This window comes from Dipodomys ordii, unplaced genomic scaffold (genome assembly GCF_000151885.1).
Source record: "Dipodomys ordii isolate 6190 unplaced genomic scaffold, Dord_2.0 Scaffold49, whole genome shotgun sequence".
Taxonomy (NCBI): Eukaryota; Metazoa; Chordata; class Mammalia; order Rodentia; family Heteromyidae; genus Dipodomys; species Dipodomys ordii.
This window is the reverse complement of record NW_012267265.1, coordinates 12,787,941-12,812,143: the sequence shown is the minus strand read 5'-3', so window position 1 is coordinate 12,812,143 and position 24,203 is coordinate 12,787,941. Positions and strand designations below refer to the sequence as shown.

General features: G+C 36.4%; 1 protein-coding gene across 1 annotated transcript in view; it reads left to right on the top strand.

Moving 5' to 3' along the window:
* Wdfy3 (WD repeat and FYVE domain containing 3) overlaps positions 1-24,203 on the top strand; it is a 240,963-nt gene that overhangs the window by 63,105 nt on the left and 153,655 nt on the right. The window contains exons 2-3 of the mRNA XM_013020113.1: positions 1,441-1,651; positions 16,887-17,010. Of these exons, the coding sequence (XP_012875567.1) occupies positions 1,472-1,651; positions 16,887-17,010 (304 nt within the window). The 5' untranslated portion in view covers positions 1,441-1,471. The remainder of the gene's footprint in view (positions 1-1,440; positions 1,652-16,886; positions 17,011-24,203) is intronic.

Here is a 24,203-nt window from a genome sequence, read left to right as displayed (position 1 = left end):
CACTCTTTCCTGCAGCCAAATAAATACTTGAGTCCTGTTTGCCCAGTAGTTACTCAGATCAGACGGTCTAACAATATAACTAGGCAGATTGTTTCTTTTTTCCTGTCACTGGCTCGAGTGCATAAACTTAGACCTGGTACTCAAAATTCTTAAGGACAAGTATAGTTTAGGGAGCTTGGTTTTATTGTTTTAAAAAGCAACAAGATATTTAATAATTCATACTCAATGCATTAGTCTTTCATTTCTCAAATGGCATGCTAGCTTACATGATTATACAAGAAAAAACTAAAAACCAGTCTCAGATTTGGTTTCGTTTTTACACATTAAAAAGCAAATTGTTTTTCATCTGCTTCTCTATAGCCATGCTTTCTCAGCCTTCCTGGTTCTTTTTGTAAGACATCCTGTTTTTGTGTATAGAATTAGCTAATTTCTAGCACAGTACAAGTTGAAAAGGGCGAATGATATTTTCTGAAAGTCTTGTAGTGTTGATTCCGTATATATTTAAACTTGGTGGTTAGTTTCTCAACTGAAGCTCCCACAAGAGTGCATTTTATATTATGGGTCGTTACTTACTCAAGCACTGCTGTCTAATATGCTTCTGGGCATAGTAGCTATCCTTACCATGTGAGATTCAGCATCTCCTATGCTATTTCCTTTAGATGCTGTTTAACATTAAGTTGTAAATGAAGTAACAAAAGGTTTCAAACTACAGTTTGAACAAGTGGTCTTTTTTGTTGTCATTTTATTGTTGACTATTTCTATGATGTATTATGATATCATTTAATTTACATGGGTTCAAACTATAACAAACATTACATATTCAAAAGTTTTTTAAAATTTTGTTATTATTACGTATTCAACATGTAATTAATCATCTATAAAAATTTAAATAAGGGGAGGGGAGATGGGAAGGAATGGGAAGGGGAAACAGAGGAGGAAGCAACAATGCTTGATAAGAAATGTACTCATTACCTTGCCCATGTAATTGTCACCCCTCTATATGGTATTTTCACAATAAAAAAAAATTAAAAAATTTAAATAAGAAAACTTTTGAGGGTTTGTTTTTTTTGTTTTGGGATGTTTTGAAGTTTGGGAAAACTTTTTTCTTCTTTATATGTATGCTTAACTATTATAAGCAAATACTAGTAAGATATTGGATCTTATTAGTTGAATTTTTTGATCTGTTAACTTAATTAGAAACATTTCATTACTTTCCTACTAATGCTTTGTATTTTATACCAATCTAGTAGCATTAGCAGGAGCTTTTTAAGTTCTACAATTTGTAATTTGGCAGTCAAGGAGGTTTGGCTCTCTCTTTTCTGTTTAAAGAAGTAGACAGACTTGTCTATGTTTAGAACTGTTGATAAGCTCTTGCATGTATGCTTGACCTAGTCAAGGTGATAGCATTTTGACTCCTCATGCCTCCACATCCTCCTACAGAACTAGAAGTGTTTATCACCAATCAGCCAAGATGAACATGGTGAAGAGGATCATGGGGCGGCCGAGGCAGGAGGAGTGCAGCCCACAGGACAATGCTCTGGGACTGATGCACCTGAGGCGGCTCTTCACCGAGTTGTGCCATCCTCCTCGACACATGACTCAGAAGGAACAAGAAGAGAAGCTGTACATGATGCTGCCAGTATTTAACAGGGTAAGTCCAGGATGCCCCACACATGCCATCTAGGATTGGTGGTCCCAAAGGAATCTAAATAATTGGTTACAGATGCAAAATGAGGATGAATTAGGTTTTTTTTTTTTTCAAGCTAAATGTGTTCATTCATTTAAAAAAGTATTTGCTATAATCCACACATGGTGGTGCGTGTCTAAGCCTGACACTTGAGAAACTGAAATAGGAAATTTAGACTTGAAAACCACAGAACGTCACATAGGGAGACAACACAGAAAAAATAATTACTCCAAAGCAATATGATTTTGTGTGAAAGATGGTCAGAATTAAGTTTGTTAATATGTCTGCTTCAATTCTAACATATAAAAAGATGATTGAGCTTTTGTAAAATGCTCCTACAATGGTTGGAGAAGGGAAGATTGGAAATGACCATTTCATGTCTGTTGTCTTTTACTGATGGGCTTATTGTACCAAATAGTGCCATTACTTGGCTCTTTGTGTACTTAAAAAAACATTTCAGGATCCTTTGCTGACATATTTGCTGTGACATAGAATCTAAATAGGGATCATCTTTTAATGCATTTTGTTGAGTCTGTGTAACAAGCGTGTGGGACCTTTTAAAAAAATGCCCTTTTTTATATTGATCAAAGGTTTCTAAGTACGTAGTTTTAAAAAGTCAAGTAGTTCCACAGGCGTGTAGGAACCCTACTGCTCTTCACAACTAATTGCTGCTGCCGCAAAACCTTTTAAACAACGCATTTTTACTTGTTTCCTCATTATTCCCTTTTAATTGACTTCCTACTGAGAAAGATGAGAACTCAAGGTTTGACTTTTTCTTTACAGACCTTAGCGTACATCCTTACATGCCTCATATGCACTGCTCTTCTTGTCTTCTCTATCGTTGTGCCATTTGTGTAAACAGCACTCAGTGCCCAGTCTCCTGACTGTGGTGTAAATATTACTCATGCTTGGCCTTTGCATTTATTGCTATTATATTCCACCATTACAGAACTGCTTCAGTTTCAGATTTTCTCCCCATGTCCCCTCTTGTATCACCTCCTTTTTCTCTTCTCTCTTCTTTTTTTCTTAGTTCTCTCCCTTGCCTTTCAACTACAGCTTTTTAGGCAAAGGGTACCTAAAATATGTGTTCTCATCTGCCCATTCCCCACAGACACGCACTAGTAATGCAGAACCAGTGCCCCTCATTGAATCTGCCCCCTAAACTTTTCTTAGCTACTAGTGAAAATAATCATTAATTTTTCCAAATTAGAAATGGAGACAGTCTTTTCTGGAGGCCTTCTACTCTTACTTTTGAAACTGCTTTATCCAGTTTCAGCTTAGAATAGGGCATGCAAACCCGGCATGGATGCCTACCCATTTCTACCTTGTCCTCCTCAATGCAAGATCTACTTCCTGGATGCCTAATAATCATCTCAGGTTGGCTTTTGTCGTGATTTGTGCTTTAATTTCACTACTTTCTAGTCTCCATTTATCCCTAATCTGGCCATTGATTATCTTTTGTGGTTTCAAGAATCCATCACATTCTTTTTTTTTCCTTTTTGTTGATTTAAAGGCTTGAACTCAGGGCCTGTACACTTTCCCTGCGCACTTTCTCTTTGTGCTCATGGCTAGCGTTCTACCACTTGAGCCACAGTGCCACTTCCGGTTATTGAAGATGAGTCTTCTGGGACTTTTCTGCCCAGGCTGGCTTCAAATCTTGATCCTCAGATCTCAGCCTACTGTGTAGCTAGGATTATAGGTGCCTAGAACCATTACATTCTTAAAGAAGACTTTTTCCCCCCGATTCCCTGATCCCCACAGACTCCTAAACAAATATCTGCTGTGGGGCTACAGTAATCACCTGTGTCCCTCCATTTGTTCTTACTGTGTATCTGTTCCTGTGTTTATATCATTCACAACAGAACCTCATGATTCTTCAGCTTTACAACATCAGAGGCTGCATCTCATCTCTATGCATAGTACAGCATAGGTCATCATGTGCATATGACAATGTGCGTAAACAAGTAGACTGAATGAATCTGTTAAAACTAACTGAAAGATTGTAGTTGAAACCTTCAAAGGGCAGAAGACGTTACTCATGCTTATAGTGCCAGGTGAGGAAAGCAGCAGTTTAGAGATAAGACTTGAAGAATATGCATGCTAAAAGAAAGAAGAGAAGCTGTACAGAACAGAAGGCTCAGTGATAGAACAGAAATAATCAGGAGAGTTGGTGTTAAAGAACCAGAGAGATAAAGTTTCGGGAAAAGAATAATCAGCATTATTATGTACAATAGAGAGAGTCAGAAAGATGAGGACCAAAAAATATTCTTAAGGTTTGTCAGTTAGGAAATCTCTAGATTGGATTAGCTAGAAAACAGTGGATGGGACATGAAAGGAGGCAGTGGTTTTTATTAAACTTAGGACAGTTTGAAATAAAGTAGAACAAACAGGATAGATGAGATTGTCTTAGCCTGTTTGGTGCTGCTATATAACAATATACTTGAGGTTAAATACTTTATAAACAAAAGAGGTTGGAAGTTACAGACAGAATCTAAGTGTTGACCTTGAAAAGCCACCCTAGGTATGTCACAGCATGATGGAAAGGCTAAAAGCGAAGGAGCTGGGGACAGAAGGAGCCAAAGTACATGTAGTTACCTCACTTGATAAAAACACTCTGTTCTAAAAACTAGTCCACTCTGATGAGATCTGATCCACTCTCAAAAAGACAGCATTAATGCATTCATGAGGGAATAGGCACTGTGACATGATGACCTTCCTTTAGATCCCACCTCTTGGACTTCCACCACCTCAACAGCACCACACTGGGGAATAAGCCTTCCAGAACACAGAACATGAGTGTCTGGGGCAAGCATAGCCAAGCTAGTGTGTGTGTGTGTGTGTGTGTGTGTCTGTGTGTGTGTCTGTGTGTGTGTCTGTGTGTGTGTCTGTGTGTCTGTGTGTGTCTGTGTGTGTGTGTCTGTCTGTGTCTGTCTGTGTGTCTGTCTGTGTGTCTGTGTGTGTGTCTGTGTGATATGTTTTGTTTTTAAAGATGGGAGAGGATTCAAGCATGTCTCTAAAATGAAAAAAAGAAACCATTAAATAAGAGAACTTTGGAGACTTTGAGGAGACATTGAAATTAGACAAAGGGATGAGGGGGCATGGAGTCTTAATTATAGGTGGACAAGTGAGCTGTGGAAAGGAGAAAAGCATTCCTGTGGGAAATGGCTTGCACTGAATATGGAAATACATTTGTAGTACTGCTAGGTACTGGGGGAAGATCTTGATCTTTGATTCATGTTGACATCAATCAATGACACCCTCTTAATGATCTGGAGTAAGTAGATGGCACAAGAAGCTTTAAGAAATTTAGGAATAAGGAGTTGGCCTTATGCTTACTAGGCAGGTGCTGTAGATGAGCCACATCTTCAGCCCTTTTTTTGTTCACATTATTTTTTTGAATAGTATCTCACTTTTTGCTTGGGGCCAGACTGGACTTGATCTTTCTATTTAGGCTCTCCAAATTGCTGGGCTGGCAGGTGTATACCACACAGTGCTATTGATTGAGATGAGGTCTTGCATGTATTTTGACCAAACTGGCCTCAAACCATGGTCCTTCTGATATTTGCCCCTTGAGTAACTAGGATAACAGATATGAGACTCCATACCTAGTTGTAAATTTTGATAGTTTAGGATTTGTATAAAAGGAGAGAGAAGAGCTGATGGGCATTGAGAATCTAATTTATCACTGAGGTGATAAATTTGTTCTTGATCTTAACCGAACAGTGCTGTTATGGAAGTAGAAAAGGGATATGCCCAATTTATTGGGACTGAGGTTTTGCTGGACAATCAAGAAAATGGCTGAGTGGAAGGGGGAAGAATTAGTTGACATGGGAGAGATGATAGAATAAGAGTATGAAAGAAGGTAAGAAAAGGTTTAAAGTAACTTAAAAGCAGACAAAACTGAACAGGATACTATTTTAAATTGTGTTTATATCAGTCAATTTTTATTGGAATTGTTTCTAGAATTTTTTTAGCATTTATTTTTAAAAATTTATTGTAAAGACGATGAACAGGGGGTTATAGTTACATAGAAAGGTAATGAGTACATTTTGGAAACAAGAGGTTCTTATATGCTGTATGCAGTTATTTCTATTTTTTCTGTTTTAGTTTTCTGTACCCTTTGTCTTATATATGAACTTATCTGATCTGTGGAAAGGAAAGGGAATCACAGAAACAGCAGGACAAAGGATGAACTAATGCAACAATGATACTAGACATAATATTGGAAATGAACTTAACAACTTGGGGGGGCTGGGTAGTGGAGTATGGTAAGCAGGAGAAAATGAGGGAGGGGCTAACACTGTTTAAAAAGAAGTGTTTCTAGAATTTTTCCAGGTTTTTTTGCTTGTTGTTTATTGTTTTGTGAGGAGTGTGTGTGTGTACACATGTGTGTATATGTATGTGTATGTGTACGTGTGTATGTTTGTGTACCTGAGTGTCAGTCCTGAGGCTTAAACTCAAGGCCTGAGGACTGTCCCTGAGCTTTTTGGCTCAAGGCTAGCACTCTACTACTAAGAGTCACAGCATCACTTCTGGGTTTCTGGTAGTTAATTGGAGATAATAGTCTCATGGATTTTCTTGCGTAGGCTGGCTTCAAATTGTGATCCTTGGATTTTATCCTCCTGAATAGCTGTGAGCCATTGGTGCTCAACAACTTCTGACGTTTTATTAGAGAGATAAGGGTCTATGGACTTTCCTTCCTGGGCTGGCTTTGAACCAAGAATCTCTCAGATCTTAGCCTCCTAAGCCGCTAGGATTACAGAAGTGAGCCACCAGCACCTGGCTTCCAGTAGTTGTACAAATGAGTTATTTACCATTCAAAGAGCACTATATGACTACAATGAATCTTGGTCAACGTAACCTCTGACCTCATTCTCCCTATCTCTTATAGTTGCTATTCTGTTTAGTTTTTAGTCTTTTTAAAAAAAGTGTCATGAGCCAGGTGCTGGTGGCTCACGCCTGTAATCCTAGCTACTCAGGAGGCTGAGATCTGAGGATCTCGGTTCAAAGCCAGCCTGGGCAGGAAATTCCATGAGACTCTTATTTCGAGTAAACCACCAGAAAACTGGAAGTGGCGCTGTGGCTCAAGTGGTAGAACGCTAACCTTTAGCTCAAATGCTGAGGGATAGTGAGTGCCCAGGCCCAGAGTTCAAGCCCCATGACCAACCCCCCCTCCAAAAAAAAAGTGTCATTATGTATTGTTACGTACTGTGTAATTTCGATGATTTCTTTCTCTTCAACTTGAAAACACCTAAAAATTAATACGTTTAGAGAAGTTAAGAGAATTGTTTTCAAATTTTTATTATGATAAAACCCAAAGCCTCCTTCATGGAGGCAAGCAGTCTACCACAGAATTGTTCTCCTGGCCCTGTTCTCGGCATTTTTTTTTTAACTTTTTTTTTTTTTTGTCTTTTTTGGTACTGGGGACCGAACCCAGGACGTTGCACTTGCTAGGCAAGCGCTTTGCCACTGAGCTACATCCCAGCCCTGTTCTCAGCTTTTAATGTGAAGTGTTCATTTGCATCCTGATTTGTTTTACCCGTCTGGCTTCAAAGGTCACTTATGTGAATTTTGAGCTAGGGGAATCTTAGTAATATTTATATTGTTATTTTTATAAAAGTTGATCTGAGATGCGTTAATGATTATTCTTAGACTCAGTTCTCTTAGTTCTTTTGCATTCTATGCTGTTACAAATAAGTTCATTAGCTATAAATGTTTATTTGAGTTGAAAGTTTTTAATTAGCTGCTTAAAAGTACTTATGTATACAATGCCTTAGATCTCTGTGACTATCATAAAGATTCAGTAACTTTTATTGGTGGTACTGGGAATTGAACCCAGGGCTTCACACATAGTGTGTGATCTACAACTGAGCAACATCTCAGATTTAGTATATTAAAAAAATTTTTTTAATTGTGCTGTGGATGGAACCCAGATTGTCTTTCTTACTTACTGGGCAAGTGCTTTACTAGTGAATTACACTCAAGCCCATCAGTAGACTCTCAACTTATGAAAAATTAGGAAGTTATATGACCAATAAAAATCCATAAATATTTATTGGCTGGCCCTAACAAGACTATATTACTCTTTCATATCATTTCTCATTAGGCATGGATTTTTCTCCACAGCATGGTTTCTAAAAGGAAGCTTCCTAGTGTTATTTCAATGTGTGGTTTTTGCTTTTTGCCTTTAAGAGGCATGAGTTGGGAAATGACATGTGTTCAGTACCATTTTCTGGGTCAGCTTTCATTCTGGATTCTTGAATGCCTCCTGTGGTCTTCATCACCTTCCTACAGGGCAGCGGCTGTTCCCCCTTTCCCTCATTCTCTCAAAGGGAAATAATAGAGGAGTCTGAGAATAGCTGAATAATACTTGTTCAGCACTCCAAAACATAATGAACCTTAATGTACAAGAACGAATGCTCACTGAGAAAATACTTGATTTAAACTGTTCAAAATGAATAGCCTTTTAGTTGTCCAAAAATTCATAAATGCCATTGTTAATTATGTTACTGAATCATATATTATTGTATAGTTGGAAATGCAGTTTTTCTAACTATATCTTCAAGAAAATCCTCATGTTTTTGAACATATTTCCAATTTATATTTGAGAAACGTCTAAGTTGACTACCATCTTTTATAAATATCCTTTTTAAAAATTGTTGGTTTTAGAATGAGATATCCAAGTTTAGACCCAAATGAGTTTCAGATATTATATAATACCAATAAAGTTGCTACTGAAAGGACTGCTTGCATTCACTCTTGAAAAAGTGCTGCTTACTTCCTATCACTGGCAGAACCAGATACCACACCCAGAGCAGTGGAGTGACAGGCCTGGCACAGGAGGGTAGGACGCCCAGGCAGGCATTCTGTCTCTCCTCCTTACAGTCAGTGGTCCTTAGAAAAAGCAACCAAAAGAAGTAGAAGTGGTTCCCTAATTATTTGTATTCACTGGTAAGAAATTTTAGCTGCTGTACAGTATGAAATAACATAATTACATCTTTTTTGTTTTCTTGAGATGATCTTAGTGTGAGTCCCAGAGTAGCGCCAAACTCAGAATTCTCCTGTCTCAGCTTTCTGAGCGCTGGAATTATAGGTGTGCCAACCTCATTGTTAACTTTTTTCTTTTTATCACTATTTTTTAAAAATTTTAAGTGGCTCTAAAAGGAGTTGCCATTTAACAAAGCAATTTATGAATACATTACATCCTCATCAGTGTCTCAACCCTTTCAACATTCTCCCCCATGCATCCTTTATCTACCCTTCACTCATCTTCTTTCTTTAATATATATTTTTATTGTAAACATACTGTACAGAGGGGTTACAGTTATAGGAGTAAGTTAATGAGTACATTTCCTATCGAGCATTATTATTACTCCCTTTTTTGCTTTTCCCCTACCATCCCTTTCCTCCCGACCTTCCCAACTTCTCCCCCACCCCCCAAGTTGTGAAGTTCATTTTCAACAAGTGTCTTGTATATCTCATTGATACATTGGGTCAACCTGTATCCTTGTTTTAGCATTTTGTTATTTCCCTTCCCTTCTCCAAATTAGAAAAATGTATATACAAGATGCAGGGCACTGGAATCAAGTACAGTGACAACAGGGGTTATACCATGGGGGAAGAACATATAAAAGAAACAAACAAACCAAAATCACATAGTACATTAAAAACAACAGGGACAATGATAAAACCTCTTGTGTCCCTATCTTGGGGTTTATTTCGCTTAGCATCATCTTATATGGTCTTATATGTACATAGCTTATATGTACATAGCTTAAATGTACATAGCTTTTGAGCTTTTCTGCTTGTTGGGTAAGATTATCCTAGATGTGTACTAGTTATTGCAAATAAGGGAAATCATGGGACCTATATAATTTTTTTGAAGTCTTTCCATTTCCTAACAAATGGGGCAGTGTCATTCTTTCTGATGGAGGCATAGAATTCCATTTTGTGTGTGTGTGTGTGTGTGTGTGTGTACCACATTTTCTTGATTCATCTACTGAGGGGCCTCCTGGGTTGGTTCCATATCTTAGCTATGGTGAATAATGCTGTGATAAACGTATTTGTGCTGGTAGCTTTAGTATGACCTTGTTTGTGATCATTTGGGTAAATACCCAAAAGTGTGATTCCTGGGTCATAGGGGAGCTCTATGTGGAGTCTTTTGAGGAACCTCCATACTGCTTTCCAAAGTGGTTGAACAAGTTTTCACTCCCACCAACAATGTAGTAGGGTTCCCTTTTGGCCATATTCCCTCCAGCATCTGTTGTTATTAGAGTTCTTGATTCTAGCCATGCTAAGTAGGATGATGTAGAATCTCAGTGTTGTCTTGATTTGCATTTATTTTATGGCTAGAGAAGTTGAGCATTTCTTCATGTGTCTATTGGCCATCCTTACTTCCTCTTCAGAGAAGTCTTTAAGTCTTTAGCCCAGTTATTAATCAGGCAGTTGTTTCTTTGAGGATTTGTTATTGGGGGATTTAATTTTTTTAATTCTGAGCATATTTTAGATATGAGGCTCTTGTCTGTTGTATAACTAGTGAAGATCTTCTCCCGATCATTGGGCTTTCTGTTGATATTGCTAGCTATGTCCTTTGCCACGCAGAAGCTCTTCATGCAATCCTATTTGCTCAACCTTTCTTTTATTTGTTGTGTTTCTGAGTCTTTATTAAGAAAATTTCAGCCTGTGCCAAGGAGCCCTAGAGTTTCTTTTATTCCTTCCTGTAATGTTTTCAGAGTTTCTGCTTTGACTCAGAGGTCTTTGATCCATTTGGAGTTGATTCCTGTGCAAGGTGATACATACGGATCTAGCTTTAGTTTTCTATAGGTATTTAACCAATTTTGCCAGCACCATTTACTGAAGAGGCTGTCTTCCATTCTATTTTTTTAGCTCCCTTATCAAAAATTAGGTGGCCATAGGTCTGCCGGTTCATTTCTGGGTCTTCAGTTTTATTCCATTGGTCCTCAGGTCTGTTCTTGTGCCAGTACCAAGCTGTTTTGATTACTATGGCTTTGTAGTAGAGTTTGAAATTTAGTATTGATTTTCCTCCAGCACTGTTCTTTCTGCTAAGGATTGTTTTTGCTATTCGGGGTCTTTTATTGCTCCATATGATTTTTTGGATTGCTTCTATTTTCTTGAAGAATGAGGTTGGTTTGTTGATAGGTAGCACATTGAATTTGTAGATAGCCATTGGAAGTATTGCCATTTTCACAATGTTGACCTTTCCAATCCAGGAACATGGGAGGTTTTTCCACTTCTTGGTTCTGCTTTGATTTACCTTTTCAGGTTTTTAAAGTTTTCGTCATAGAAGTCCTTCACTTCTTTAGTTAACTCCTAGGTATTTTATTTTTTGTGGGGCTATTACAAAAGGAGTTGCTTTCCTGATTTTAGCTGCGCTCTTCTCGTTCTTGGCATACCAAAAAGCTATTGATTTTTGAAGGTTAAGTTTATACCCTGCTCTTTTGCCAGAGTTTCAGATCAGCTTGAGTAATTTGGGATTGTAGTCCATGAGGTTCTTTAAACACAAGATCATGTCATCTGCAAAGAGCGAGAGTTTTACTTTAGCTTTCCCTACTTGGATCCCCTTTATGTTTTCATCTTTTCTTATTGCTGTAGCTAGGCATTCTAATACTAAATTGAAGAGGAGTGGAGAGAGGGGACATCCTTGTCTTGTTCCTGAATTTAGAGGAAATGACTTTAGCTTTTGCTGTTAAGAATAATGCTGGCTGTAAGTTTGTCATACACAGCCATTATTATATTGAGGAAAGTTCCATGGATTGCTCATTTTTCCAGAGCTTTCATCATAAAGGGGTGTTGGATCTTGTCAAATGCTTTTTTCTGCATCTATTGAAATAATCCTTATCCTTATTCTTACCCTTGATCTTGTTGATGTGATGAATTATTGTAATTGATTTGTGTATGTTGAACAAGCTTTGCATCCTTGAAATGAATCCTGTTTGATCCGATTATATGATTTTTTGATCAGTTGTTGAAGTTGTTTAGTCAATTATCTTCTTAATTTTGTAGAATATATATTGGATTCATGACTGCATTCTCCCCTCTTACCTCCTCTTTTTCCCTTGATCCTACTTCACCCCTTTTGAGTTCCTACTTCCTGGTGTTTTATTTTGCTGAACTTTGACTTTGCATTTCTAAGGAATTACACTATGTGAGTTCTCCCTCGAATCTACCATATTTCAGTTAATACATTTGTATACACTTATGTATCTCCCAACTTATTTAATAAGTTAAATCTTATTTAATTAAGCTAAAGCTTGCTTCCACATAGAAGGGAAAACCTGTGTCCTTTTGTCTCTGTGGACTTGACTTACTATAAAATTTTTTCCAAGTCTTGCCATTTCTTTATAAATGGTGTGATTTTTTTTCGAATGGATGAGTAAAATTCCATATTGTGTGTGTGTGTGTGTGTATGTGTGTAGGTGCCACATGTTCTTGATCTATTCGTCCATCATTGTTAACGTTTTAACATTATTACTCAGTCAGATATTCAAAGCCATAATTTTATTTTTGTTTTATTTACCATGATCAGTAATCATGGTCAATCAGTGGTCATATCTAATTTTTACTGAGTAGCATCAAACATTCAATCGCATACTCATACTTCTGTTTTAATACCTATCATTATGTATCACCATTGATAATTTTTCCACAAAGTATTTAGTGGAGGGGGGAATACCAGAAATTCTGTTCAGGTGGATATTAAGATGAGTCTTTTCAGGGTCTGGAAGGAATATGAATATAATCAATCATTTTCCCATGGCATGCGAGAACTTCAGTTTCACCCCTATCACTGCTAAGAAAAAACCATTATGTCAAAATGACTTTTTTACACATTAGCCAATTCTGTTATTCATCTGTAAAAGTGAGCACTATGAAAAGTTACATTGATTGGTTCATGAAGAGTCTCAGAAAATATAGTACTGAGTAATAAAGAGGCAGGCGTGGGATCATTTTAAAGTTGTTATCCACCAACTCTTGGCTTAAATTATCTTTCTTAACCCTTTATTTCTTTGTGTGTAAAATAATGCTACTAAATACTTCCTATTATATAGGATTTTATGAGATTTACATGGCATGTCAAATATTTGAACTGTTCTATACACATTGTAAATGGTTATTATGTGATAATTATTCTCTCATTGAATTTGCTAGAATTCAGATTTGTTCTTGGGTATTGGTTTTTTCATTTGAGCTTTGAATGATACAGATCTGTTAATAGGATTAAAGATTTTGAGTAGAAAGTGTTTAGAACTCTTACCCTTGACAGATGGGGAAACCAAGAACCAGAAAGACACATTTGAATAGTAGTCCCTGAGAGAAAAGTAGATTCCCAGTCTCCTGACTCCAGCCTTATACCACATTGCCATGGCAGACATTGGTGTGCATGCATATTAGATGCTTTGTTGACAATATTAGAAGCACACTTGAAACTGGCTACAAAAACCATAACCCTTTTTTGCCTTCCCCCCAACATTCTGTATTATAATATTCATTTTGATAATCACCCATCCTGTTAGTAGGAGTATTCCAGCCTGAGTAGCCTCTTCTTGACCCCTTAACCTCCTAGTCTTATTCCTAATTTGATGTCTTGCTCAGTTTTCTCTATCTGGACCCTCTTTTCTGTCTCACTGTTCAGACCCAGTCATTTCCTTGGGGAACCCTTTCTGACTAGCTTCCTCCCATCCAGGCATTTCTTCTTTAACTTGCTTTCCTTTGTAACACATCACTATATTAGCATAATTTGAATTTTTGTTTATATTTTTTGGCGCTGGAGATTGCAATCTCATGCAATCCCATGCCCTCCCAGCTAATTTTAATCTTAATTCTTTTGATACTTGTTTTCTATACTGAATGTGAAGGCTTCCATGGGCACTGGGATATTTGCTTATCAGTGGACAACAGTAAATATTTGTGAGTGAAGAAATAATTAAGTGAATCAGTAGTGTTGGTTCATTGCACTAAATATTGTTCCATAAGAAAGAAGCAGCAGTTCATTTCAGATTAGAATGTAGGGCATAATCTTTTTTTTTGGGGGGGGTCTGGTCGTGGGGCCTGAACTCTGGGCCTGGGCTCTGTCCCTCAGCTCTTCAGCTCAAGGCTAGCGCTCTACCACTTGAGCCACCTTCCCAGTCCGGCTTTTTTCTTTTTGCTTATGTGGTGCTGAGGGATTGAACCCAGGGCCTCAGGCATGCGAGGCAAGTGTTCTACCACTGAGCCACCTTCCTAGCCCCAGGACATAATCTTTTTATCTTTTGAAAAAATTTCTTTACAGAAATAAAGCAATAGTTTGTCTGAAAATTCAGTTTCCAATTCAACAACATATTTTTTGCCCAGTATGAAGATTACTTGAATAAGTACACTATTAATTCTGTTGAAGAAATGAGCTGTTTATTTTATAAAGTTGTCTCAACTCTTTAAATAAAGTACTTCTTAATTCCTAGGAGCAGAATGTAATATATATCAGTGTGAAGTACAAAGAATAGTTATAAACACCGAAATTTACATATTGATATCTGAGTAGAGGTGTAATTATAGTGTGTATCATTAGTAGTCTAATGAATTTTCATCTTTTTCTATTTGTTGAACAATACTAGTCTTACCTAACAAGCCATAGGTTAACTATAAGCATACGTTTATGAAAACCTCAGCAGAAAACATATAAGTTCTTGAAAAGCAATTTATTTTTTGGAGATAATTAAAAATTCCTCCTTTGTCAAGTTAGTTGAACAGAGTAGACCAAAAATTTCTATCAAAAGTAAGAACCCTTGTTGATTGCTTTATTGTTTCGTATTTTTCAATTTAATTAGAGGGCATTTGTAAGAAATATAGTACTTTGTACAACAATATAAGGATTTTTTTGCTTTTATGTTTATATCCTATTATTAGAATATGAAGTATATATACATTATATATGTTGTTAGAGTATGAAGTATATATACATTATATATGTACTTTTAAAAGTACAATGTGGACAACATAATTGATTAAATTTACTCTTCTGAGCATTTGAACCAAAATTTATGAAGAAAATAAATGAGCTTTATTTTTATTTTTTGTTAATGATACTGGGCTTGAACTCAAGGCTTTATCCTTGCCATGCAGATGCTTTCCCATTTGACTCACACCCTCAGCCCCTGGTCTGAGATTTTATTTAGTCTGTCTACCTCTGTAGCTTTGGTTTTTTTTTTTTTTGAGGGGGGACCCAGTCATGGGGCCTGTACTCTGGGCCTGGGCGCTGTCCCTCAGCTCTTCAGCTCAAGGCTAGCACTCTACCACTTGAGCCACAGCGCCACTTCCGGCTTTTTTCTTTTTGCTTTTGTGGTGCTGAGGAATCAAACCCAGAGCCTCATACATGCAAGGCAAGTGCTCTATCACTGAGCCACCTTCCCAGCCCCTGTAGCTTTGGGTCTTTATTTGCTTGTTTTATTTTCATTCATACTTACAGTTTTTTTTTTAATTAGATCTTTTTAGGTAACTGAGATTGGCCTCAAACTCAATATCCATTTCAGCCTGAGGACTATTATTCTAGGTTAATGCTACCACACATGGCTTCCTTTTAGCATATACTCTCATGTTCTTCAGTGCTCCTTCAACATTCTCAATAGTCTTCTGTGAGTCTTCTTTTAAATTGTTTAAGGAGCAGCTATACAAAACAGGACACTAGGTGCTGGGAAGGTGGCTCAGTGGTAAGAGTGCTTACCTTGCATGCATGAGGCCCTGGGTTTGATTCCTCAGCACCACATAAGCAGAAAAAAAAGCCAGAAGTGGGATTATGGCTCAAGAGGTAGAGCGCTAGCCTTGAGCTGAAGAGCTGAGGGACAGCGCCCAGGCCCAGAGTTCAGGCCCCACAACTGACAAAAAAAAAAAACAGGACACTAGCTTGGGAAGGAATATGAGGATACATAATTTATGTTAGTGCCTTAATAGTAAATTTGAAAGATTGTTAGAGTATTTTATATTCTAGAATTTCCTATAAAGCTATAAAGAACATTTTTAATACAGTATTTCAGGATACATGTAGTCAATACTAGCCATTAAGTTTCATTCATTTTCTTGCAATGTTACATCCAGATTTTATTTTACTGTTTTCTTTACAGAACCTGTACCAACTTCTTTTAAAGAACTATTTCATATAGTCAGGCATGGTAGTTCTTACCTGTAATCCCAGATACTCAGGAGGTAAAGACAGGAGGTTCCCTAGTCAAAGGGCAGCCTGGGGAACTGAATGAGACCATGTCTCAAAAACAAAACACAGCAAAAGGGCTGAGGGCATGGCTCAAGTGGTAGGATGCTTTCCTATGAATGCTAACCTTGGGTTCAGCCCTCTACCAAAACACACACAAATACACACACACACAGCCATACACACAACACACACACACACACAGGCACGCACGTATACATGCATGCATACATACACTGAAATTTTTTTGTGCTGGTTCTTGGGCTTGAACTCGGCCTCACATCCTCCTATACTTTTTTGCTCACAGCTGGTGCTCTGTCACTTGAGCCATACCTTCACTTCTGGGTTTTGGGTAGTTAATTGTAGATATGTCTCATGGGCTTTTTGCTCAGGCTGGCTTTGAACCTCAATCCTCAGTCTCAGCCTCTTGAGTAGGATTATGAGCATGAGCCATCAATGTTCAACATTTATCTTAAATTTTTATGAAAACAAGTTTATTTCACAAGCTTTCTATTCATTTTATCACTGTCTTTCATAATAGCTTTGTCTTAGAAATGATCATAGTTAATATTTAGAAATTCTCAAATTTAAAATAAAGGTTAGTACATTTTCTGTTCAGCCTGGACTTAGCATATCAGTCTCTGCTTTTCCCTGTCCAATTGTGTCTGAATACCATCAGTATATAAAACTCGTCAGTGTTTAAGTTTCCTCAGACAACTGTTAAATTTCTGAACTTTGTTATGGAGATTAACTCATATTTTATAGATATTTGTCTTTGGCTTTTTTATTTGATTGATTTAGTCATTATTTAATATATACAGAAGTGTGGCTAGCCATGTATATTAAAGGATGTATATTTTAAACATAAAGAAATGTAAAGTAATGATGTAATTATGTACATATTTTACTTAATTTAAATATTACACATTTTAAACTCACAAAATGAAAAACAAAAAGAGATGACAATGTTTCACTAAAAATCTTTTCTCTCATCTACAGGTTTTTGGAAATGCTCCGCCAAATACAATGACAGAAAAATTTTCTGATCTTCTACAATTCACAACACAAGTTTCAAGACTAATGGTGACAGAAATTAGAAGGAGAGCATCAAACAAATCCACAGGTATATTTTTACAGAAGCCAACAAAAATGGACTTAGTTGAATAGGAAGTTTTTTTTTAAGTACTATTAAAATTAAATGAAATGTGAATCTTATTCGGAACTCACAGATTTCAGTTACCAGTCTCAATCCCCCTCTTATAGTCAATTTCTTCTATTGGTTTCACCATCTTCTCTCAAGCATTTCTGTTGGGATCTTTTCTGTTGGACAGTTCCACTGCTACCATTTAACCACTCTTTCCATTTTTGAAATTCATTTTGATAAACATCATTTTATATGATCAACATGATTCTTGGGGCAAATTTATGATTTTGCTATGTATACATTTTTGGTGTACCCTTCTACATTGCTTGTTTCCTAACATTTGTTCTTTTAAGTGACTTCTATTTCCTGGCCTCATGAGTAGAATTTTAGGTAAGTTTTTCTCTTACCAGACCACAAGCTACACTTTGGGATCTTAATTGCTTTCTGATCCAGCTTGCACAGCCATCATTTTTACTTTTACTTTTCTGATTTCCATCATTTTGGATGTCTTTCTACTTCTTTGGGAATGATGGCTAATTTTTCCTTTGAGAAAAACATCTTTTCCAACAGGTTATTGAGAAGGACTGGAGGTGTCAGGGAGAGTCTCTGGTTTATTTATTTATTTATTTATTTTGTCGGTTATGGGGCTTGAACTCTGGGCTTGCGCACTGTTCTTGCACTCTTCAGCTCAAGGCAAGCACTCTACCACTTGAGCAACAGCGCCACTTCCGGTTTTCTAGTGGTTTATTGAAGATAAGAGTCTCATGGACTTTCCTTCCCTGGCTGGCTGTGAACCACTATCCTTGTGATTTATTTTTTTAAGTATCTCATGAGTTAAATATGCCTTAAACTCTTGGTTTAGAAAATGAATTTCTTCCCCTTTACCAATGTGATACTTTTTTTTGTTGTTATTGTAAAGGTGATGTACAGAAGGGTTATAGTTACATACGTCAGGAAATGAGTACATTTCTTTTTGAACAGTGTCACCTCTTCCTTTGTTTTCTCCCATTTTTTTTCTCCCAGTCCCCCTCCTCCACAAGTTCACTGTTGCATTTGTTTACCCTTTGTTCCACCCTTTCTGTGCTCCTTCTAACCCTCTCCAAGACAGATAAACTTACATACAACGTTAAAGGTACAGAAATCTAAACCATCGACAAAGAAGAAAACAAAAAGCAAAATTAAAAAACAAAACAAAACTTTTGTTCCCATTTCTTGCAGTTCATTTTGATAAACATAATTTTATATGGTCATATGCACATAGTTATTAAGCCATTGTGATCTTTTCCTAAGAATATTCTCCTTTGGTCTCACTGTGTAAATGTCTATAGTGCTGTATAATTTGGCTGACAAAACCTTCCAGATATAAACAGTTGGAAAAAATTACATTAATTCACAAAGCACAGATTTATTATAGGAAGGGATAGTTGCAAAACCAAGAGCCAGCAAAAGAAAAGAAGTCACATACTTCATTATCTACAGAGAAGCGTGCTGAAGATCTGCTGGACACACAGCTGAGGTTTACTTCTGAGCAGAGAAACACCTCCCCTTTTCTCCATCCCCCAATGCTGTTGCTTGCCATTCCCAGAGGATGGGGGTAGGAAAACTTAGAGGGAAGAAACAGACTTACGTTGATCCAGGCTGCTTGAGTACTGGGTTGGGATTCTTGTCATATGCTTCTAGCAGTTGTTTGGGTGTGCTAGCTCTCTAGACCCAGTTCTCCTATCCATAGTAGGAGCTCTTCAGAGTTGTTTCCTTATAGCTCCTCTTGTGGGAGTTGGTTGGGAAAGGGATCTCAGCCCAGAGTGAGTAGTCAACATCATTTTGGATAATCTTGCAGCTGGCATTATATCAATTCTGTTGTTGGTTGCAAAAAATTTTACCTTAGAATATAAAAAGTTATATTTGCATTATATTCTAGATTCCTATATTGCTGAGAAATCTTGAAGATATATAGTTTTTGGTGTGTTTTTTGATTGTAATTTTTTAGGGTTTGCTATATCTCTCCTCTGCTCTCAGGAAACTTTTAGGATCTTCTCTTTGTCCCCTCTCTTTGTCCCTACTGCTTCAAAATTTGATGATAATGTGCTTTGGTAGATGCTTGTTTTTCATAGAACCCTTTGAGTCTGGGTACTGATGTCCTTTAAATTTTGGAAATTTTCATGAATTATTCAATAATATCCTTACTTCTGTTTCTTCTCTAGTTAGATGTCCTTCTTAGAGTGTCCTTCCTTTTTTTTTTTTTTTACCTCTTATCTTTAATTTTTTCCTCTTGTTTTTGACTCTGTAATAAGAGAAATTCTTGTTTATCATCTCTTTCTTCTCTGGAGTTTTTTTTTTAATTTGTGACAAGCCTTTCATTTCTAAAAGTTTTTTTTTTAAATCTTTTATTGGTCTCTGTCTTTTACAGTTGTATTTCTTTTTTTCATTTGTCTCTTCTGATTTGTATCTCTAAATAGTCTTTCAGGTATAATAGAAGAGATTACTTTTTATAAAGTTGATGTAGTTTCTGTCTTATCTATTAGAGGATGTCTCATCCTTGACCTTTTGCTCTCATATAAGCGAGGAACTTTTTAATTGTGGTTGGAGACTAGGACCAAACCTGCAGATGATGGTGGTCTTGATGGGACTTTTTGTTGGTGAGTTTCCTCCTAACCTAGGGAAATTGCCTAGAGAATTATCCAGTCTCTGCTTGACTTAGTAGATTTGTTTGTTACATTTATTTTTATATTACCTAAGTACATGTAAGTTTAGTTTCAACTTTACTGGAGTTACGTGAGGGTCACTTCAGCTTGTTAAGTCCTTGTGAGAAACTGTCCTAGTCATTCTAACAGGTCTTCTATTCTCTTACCTTTTATCCATTCAAGTTAATGTCTGTCCAGTAACCTGTTTAAAGCTTTGTGTTTCTGTCAGAAGGTATCCTGATTTTTACTTACTTGACTATTGTCTGTCCTATTTGTCCCTGATTCATTAGCATTAAAGATACTGCTTGTTACATATTAGCTGTTCCATAAATTTTTACTGATTTATCGCCCAGGATTTCTCTACTTTCGTTTCTTCAGTGCTTTTAAAAAGAGAGCTGATTCTTAAGGGAGAGACAGTCTAATTCTGGTATATCTCCTTAGATAGCTTTAAAGAGCTATGTTGATTGAAATACTCTTGTTTTTTTTTTTTTAGTTTTTGTCTTGAACATGCAAAATGTTTTTGGTCAGTGCTTTTGTGAAAACCGTTTTCATAGAGTTATTTTATCTTTTAGTTTTTCCAATAAAAAAATCTATCTTTTTTTAGGATGTAGATACATCCTAAATCAGTTGACTTCACATTTATTCCTTTTTTGTACTTATAAAGGCATGTAACATGAAATTTACCCTCAACACATTTTTATGTATATAGGACATTATTGTTAATTATAAGTACCCTGCTGAACAGCACATCTCTAGCATGTTTGCAGCTTGCATGACTGAAAGTTTCATATCCATTGAATATCAGCTCTTCATTTTCCCCTTATGCTAGCCCCTGGCTATCATTTTACCTTCTATTTCTATGCTGAATTGTACTATATACTTCATATAGTCTTTTATGTGGAATTGTCATTGAAAGGAATTTTGTTGCAATTTAGAATGGCATATCTCCAGTACATAAACAATATGTGCCATCTCTTATTCCTTTGAAAGTTGGCTATATTTGTTGTACAGTAAGATGAGATTTTTTTCCCCCAGTCATCCCTCTGAATTTGAAGAAGATTGGTGTTACATAATCACTGCTTTTATAAAATCTTTTTCAGATCAGTTTTAACACAGTCTATATATCTCAGAAGAGAAGTCTGAGAAGTCAGTAAATTTGGGAAACTTTTAGGGACTATTAAGGTGCAGTGTAGAGACATGATTTATTATACTGTAGGGCAACATCACAGTTTTCTCTTTTTCTCCTTTAATTCTCTCTTGGTTGCTGTCTCCATGTGACATTTATCAAAAGTATGTAGTGACTTGTAAGTAATTTGAGTGAATATATCATAAAGCATAGCTGGCTATATTTTACGTAGGACATATGTTAGGATCTTCTTCTAAGTCTTCTAGGTGTTTTAAAATTTACCACACTATTTCCTCTTAATTCTAAGAGCACCAGGTCACTTTATGTGACCTGAAATAGAGGATTCCATCTGTATTAAGCTACTTTCTTTACTTGGTAAATAATGACTTTACTACATGCAAGATGCCACTGTTAAACTCAGTAATACCTTCCCCAGTGGATAGCAACCCCACAGCAGAGAGCCTTTGCAATGTTGACCACAATACCCTAGTGGCAAGACTGGTGACACATAGTGATTCCCCAATTAGACAACCCCGCCTTTTTTTTTTTTTTTTTTTAAACAGAAAAACAGTGTGCCCTGCCATCCTCCAAGGATTTCAAAGCCACAACACCTTCAGGTAACTCATCCCCAAGGTGTGGTTATGTATAAAAAAAAAAAGCATGGAAGCTATGAATTCTAACACTGTTTTTCTAACTAACTAATGAAAACATTTTGTAGAGGTGCAGAGATGTTTGATGCTTGTTTCTTCATTAATGAAATAAATGTAATATTATTGATGTGTCTCACACCATCCTGAAGCCTAAATTTGAAAATGACATGCATTATGCAAAGAAAAAAATTACACTGCACATATTAACTAGTTTTCAATTCTGATTCTTCAAGGTGTTTTCCAGCTGAACTCCAGTGGGTCCATAAATTATATTTGTTTTAGAATTATCCACATTCATTAGTTATATCATCTCATCATGAGGTCTACTAACACTATTTCTATGTTTTTTCATTATAATTCTATGTACTGAAATGCAGTGTGAAAGCCAAAGCTGCAACTGAATAATTGACAGCTCAAAGATAGGTTAGCATTGTTTGTCTTTCAATAACTCATATAACCTTACCATAAATCATCGTGTAAATTTGTATTTGATAAATTTTATTGAACTTAAAATATCCAGATGATTAGATTTGTGACTAGAAGTAAGGTTTATATTCAGTGCTTTAAGAAACCTATATGATTTTTGGATGTTTTACTTAACATTGCTTGCTAGTTTATGTATTTTATGTGTGTATGTAGTGCTGGGGATATAGCTAGGTCTTTACAAATGTGAGGCACAGGTGCTTTACTGCTGAAATACACCTTCAGCCCAGATATTACATGTTTGTTTTGGGTGCTGGTCCTGGGGATCGAACTCAGGGCCTGGACTCTATACCTGAGCTTTTTTTTCTAGGATAATGCACTGTTACTTGAACCACAGCTCTACAGTTCTTCTGGTGGTTAATTAGAGATCAAAGTCTCACAGACTTTCCTGGTTGGGCTGGCTCTGAACCACAACATTCAGATTTTCAGCCTTTAAAGTGGCTATGATTATAGAATGAACTATCAGCACCCAGGTTCTAGACATGAAGTTTTAAGATCACTGTAAATGCTCTATGTTTCTAAAGTGAGCTGTTTATCTGGTTTAAAGTAGGAGATGTTTATTCTTGAATTGGTAGGTCAAAACTAAGTAGTTTTTCTGAATATATTTGTTGTGTAAATATAATTTTGTTTGCCAGTGGTTTGGAATTTTCCCCATGTCATTCAGCACAAAGGTATCAAATCTCTTTATCCTATATAAGCATGTAATTCAGTTTCAGAAAACATTACTACAACTGTGATTTAGATCTTTTCCAACTTTTCTCCAAAAAGAGCAGTTGTTGATATTAAGTTAATAAAGTTGTTATATAAGTACATGTGAAGTGTATTGTACTATCATGCATGGCTCTTTCTAAATTGTTTTCATATGTATCATCTTATTTATTTAACATTGTATGTATGATAGTTTTTCCAGAGGGCATTCCTTGCCTTTTTCTAGTTTTTTTGTCTTTTTTCATCATGAGGGATCTCTTAATGCTCATTGACACCAAATGTAAAAACAGATATTGTAAAGGATCATCATTATTCAGACAACTAGAACTATTTCAAGCTAAAAGTTTATTTTTCATGTTTTTGTTCTCAAAATAGTCCTTAGCTCCTACTGTTAATATCTGACAATCTGTTGAATAGTAAACTTTGTCAGGTTTGCTTTTGAAGTTAATAATGGTAAATCCAAATTCATTCAAGATGTCATTGCTGTTGAGCTTCTCATTTATGTATCTCAACGATAATTTTTTTGGGGGGGTCTGGTCGTGGGGCCTGAACTCTGGGCCTGGGTGTTGTCCCTCAGCTCTTCAGCTCAAGGCTAGCACTCTACCACTTGAGCCACAGCGCCACTTCCAGCTTTTTTCTTTTTGCTTATGTGGTACTGAGGAATCGAACCCAGGGCCTCATGCATGCAAGGTAAGCGCTCTGCCACTGACTAAGCCACCTTCCCAGCCCCACAAAGATAATTTGTTTCACTTTTTTTTTCCTATATACTAGGTTTAGCTTTTAAAGTTTCTTTATTTCCCTTGTAACATAGGAAATACTAACTAGATCTCTTAATTAATGTTTCCTTATTAAATAGAATTTCACTTTGTTGCTATAACTCTGCTGTGTCAATTTCAAGTCATCTCTTACAGATCATAAAATTAGAAATGCATAATTTAAACTTAAACGTTCCCTAGTTAAGAAGAGGTCTAAGAAATAAAAGCATATAATGTCAAACTTTGTGGAGAATTGTAGCTACCTGGGAAGTAGTTGTTTTTATTACATGGGCATTTAATTATTTTCAAGGAAAGGGGAACTTTTTTTTTATAATCCTTGTCAATTGTTGAGTTCTTTGTATGCTTCCAAAGAGTATTTGCAAATTAATTTTCACTAAGGATCTCAAACTACTATTTATAAAGTAAGCATCTCAGGAATCTTCCTTTTTTTCCCCCTTCTCTAAGGAGGTCAGCTGAAAATATTGCTTTCTTTGACTCTCGCTATCTGGGTTTATTTTCCTAAGGAAAGCATCAATAAAGGAAAAAATGACACATGTTCAAAATGCACAGAGTTCTGTGCTATAACTGCAGATGCTTGCTTCATTTTTCCCAGAAGCCTGTTCAGCTTCTGCTAAAGACATGTCACTTTTCAACAAATCTCAGATGTTTAGTTTATACTTAAATAGGTTTGCTTTTACCTTGCTGTTCGGGCACCATTTGAATTTAGGGAGGCAGAATTTCACGAAATTAAGGTCAGGAAACCCCTCCG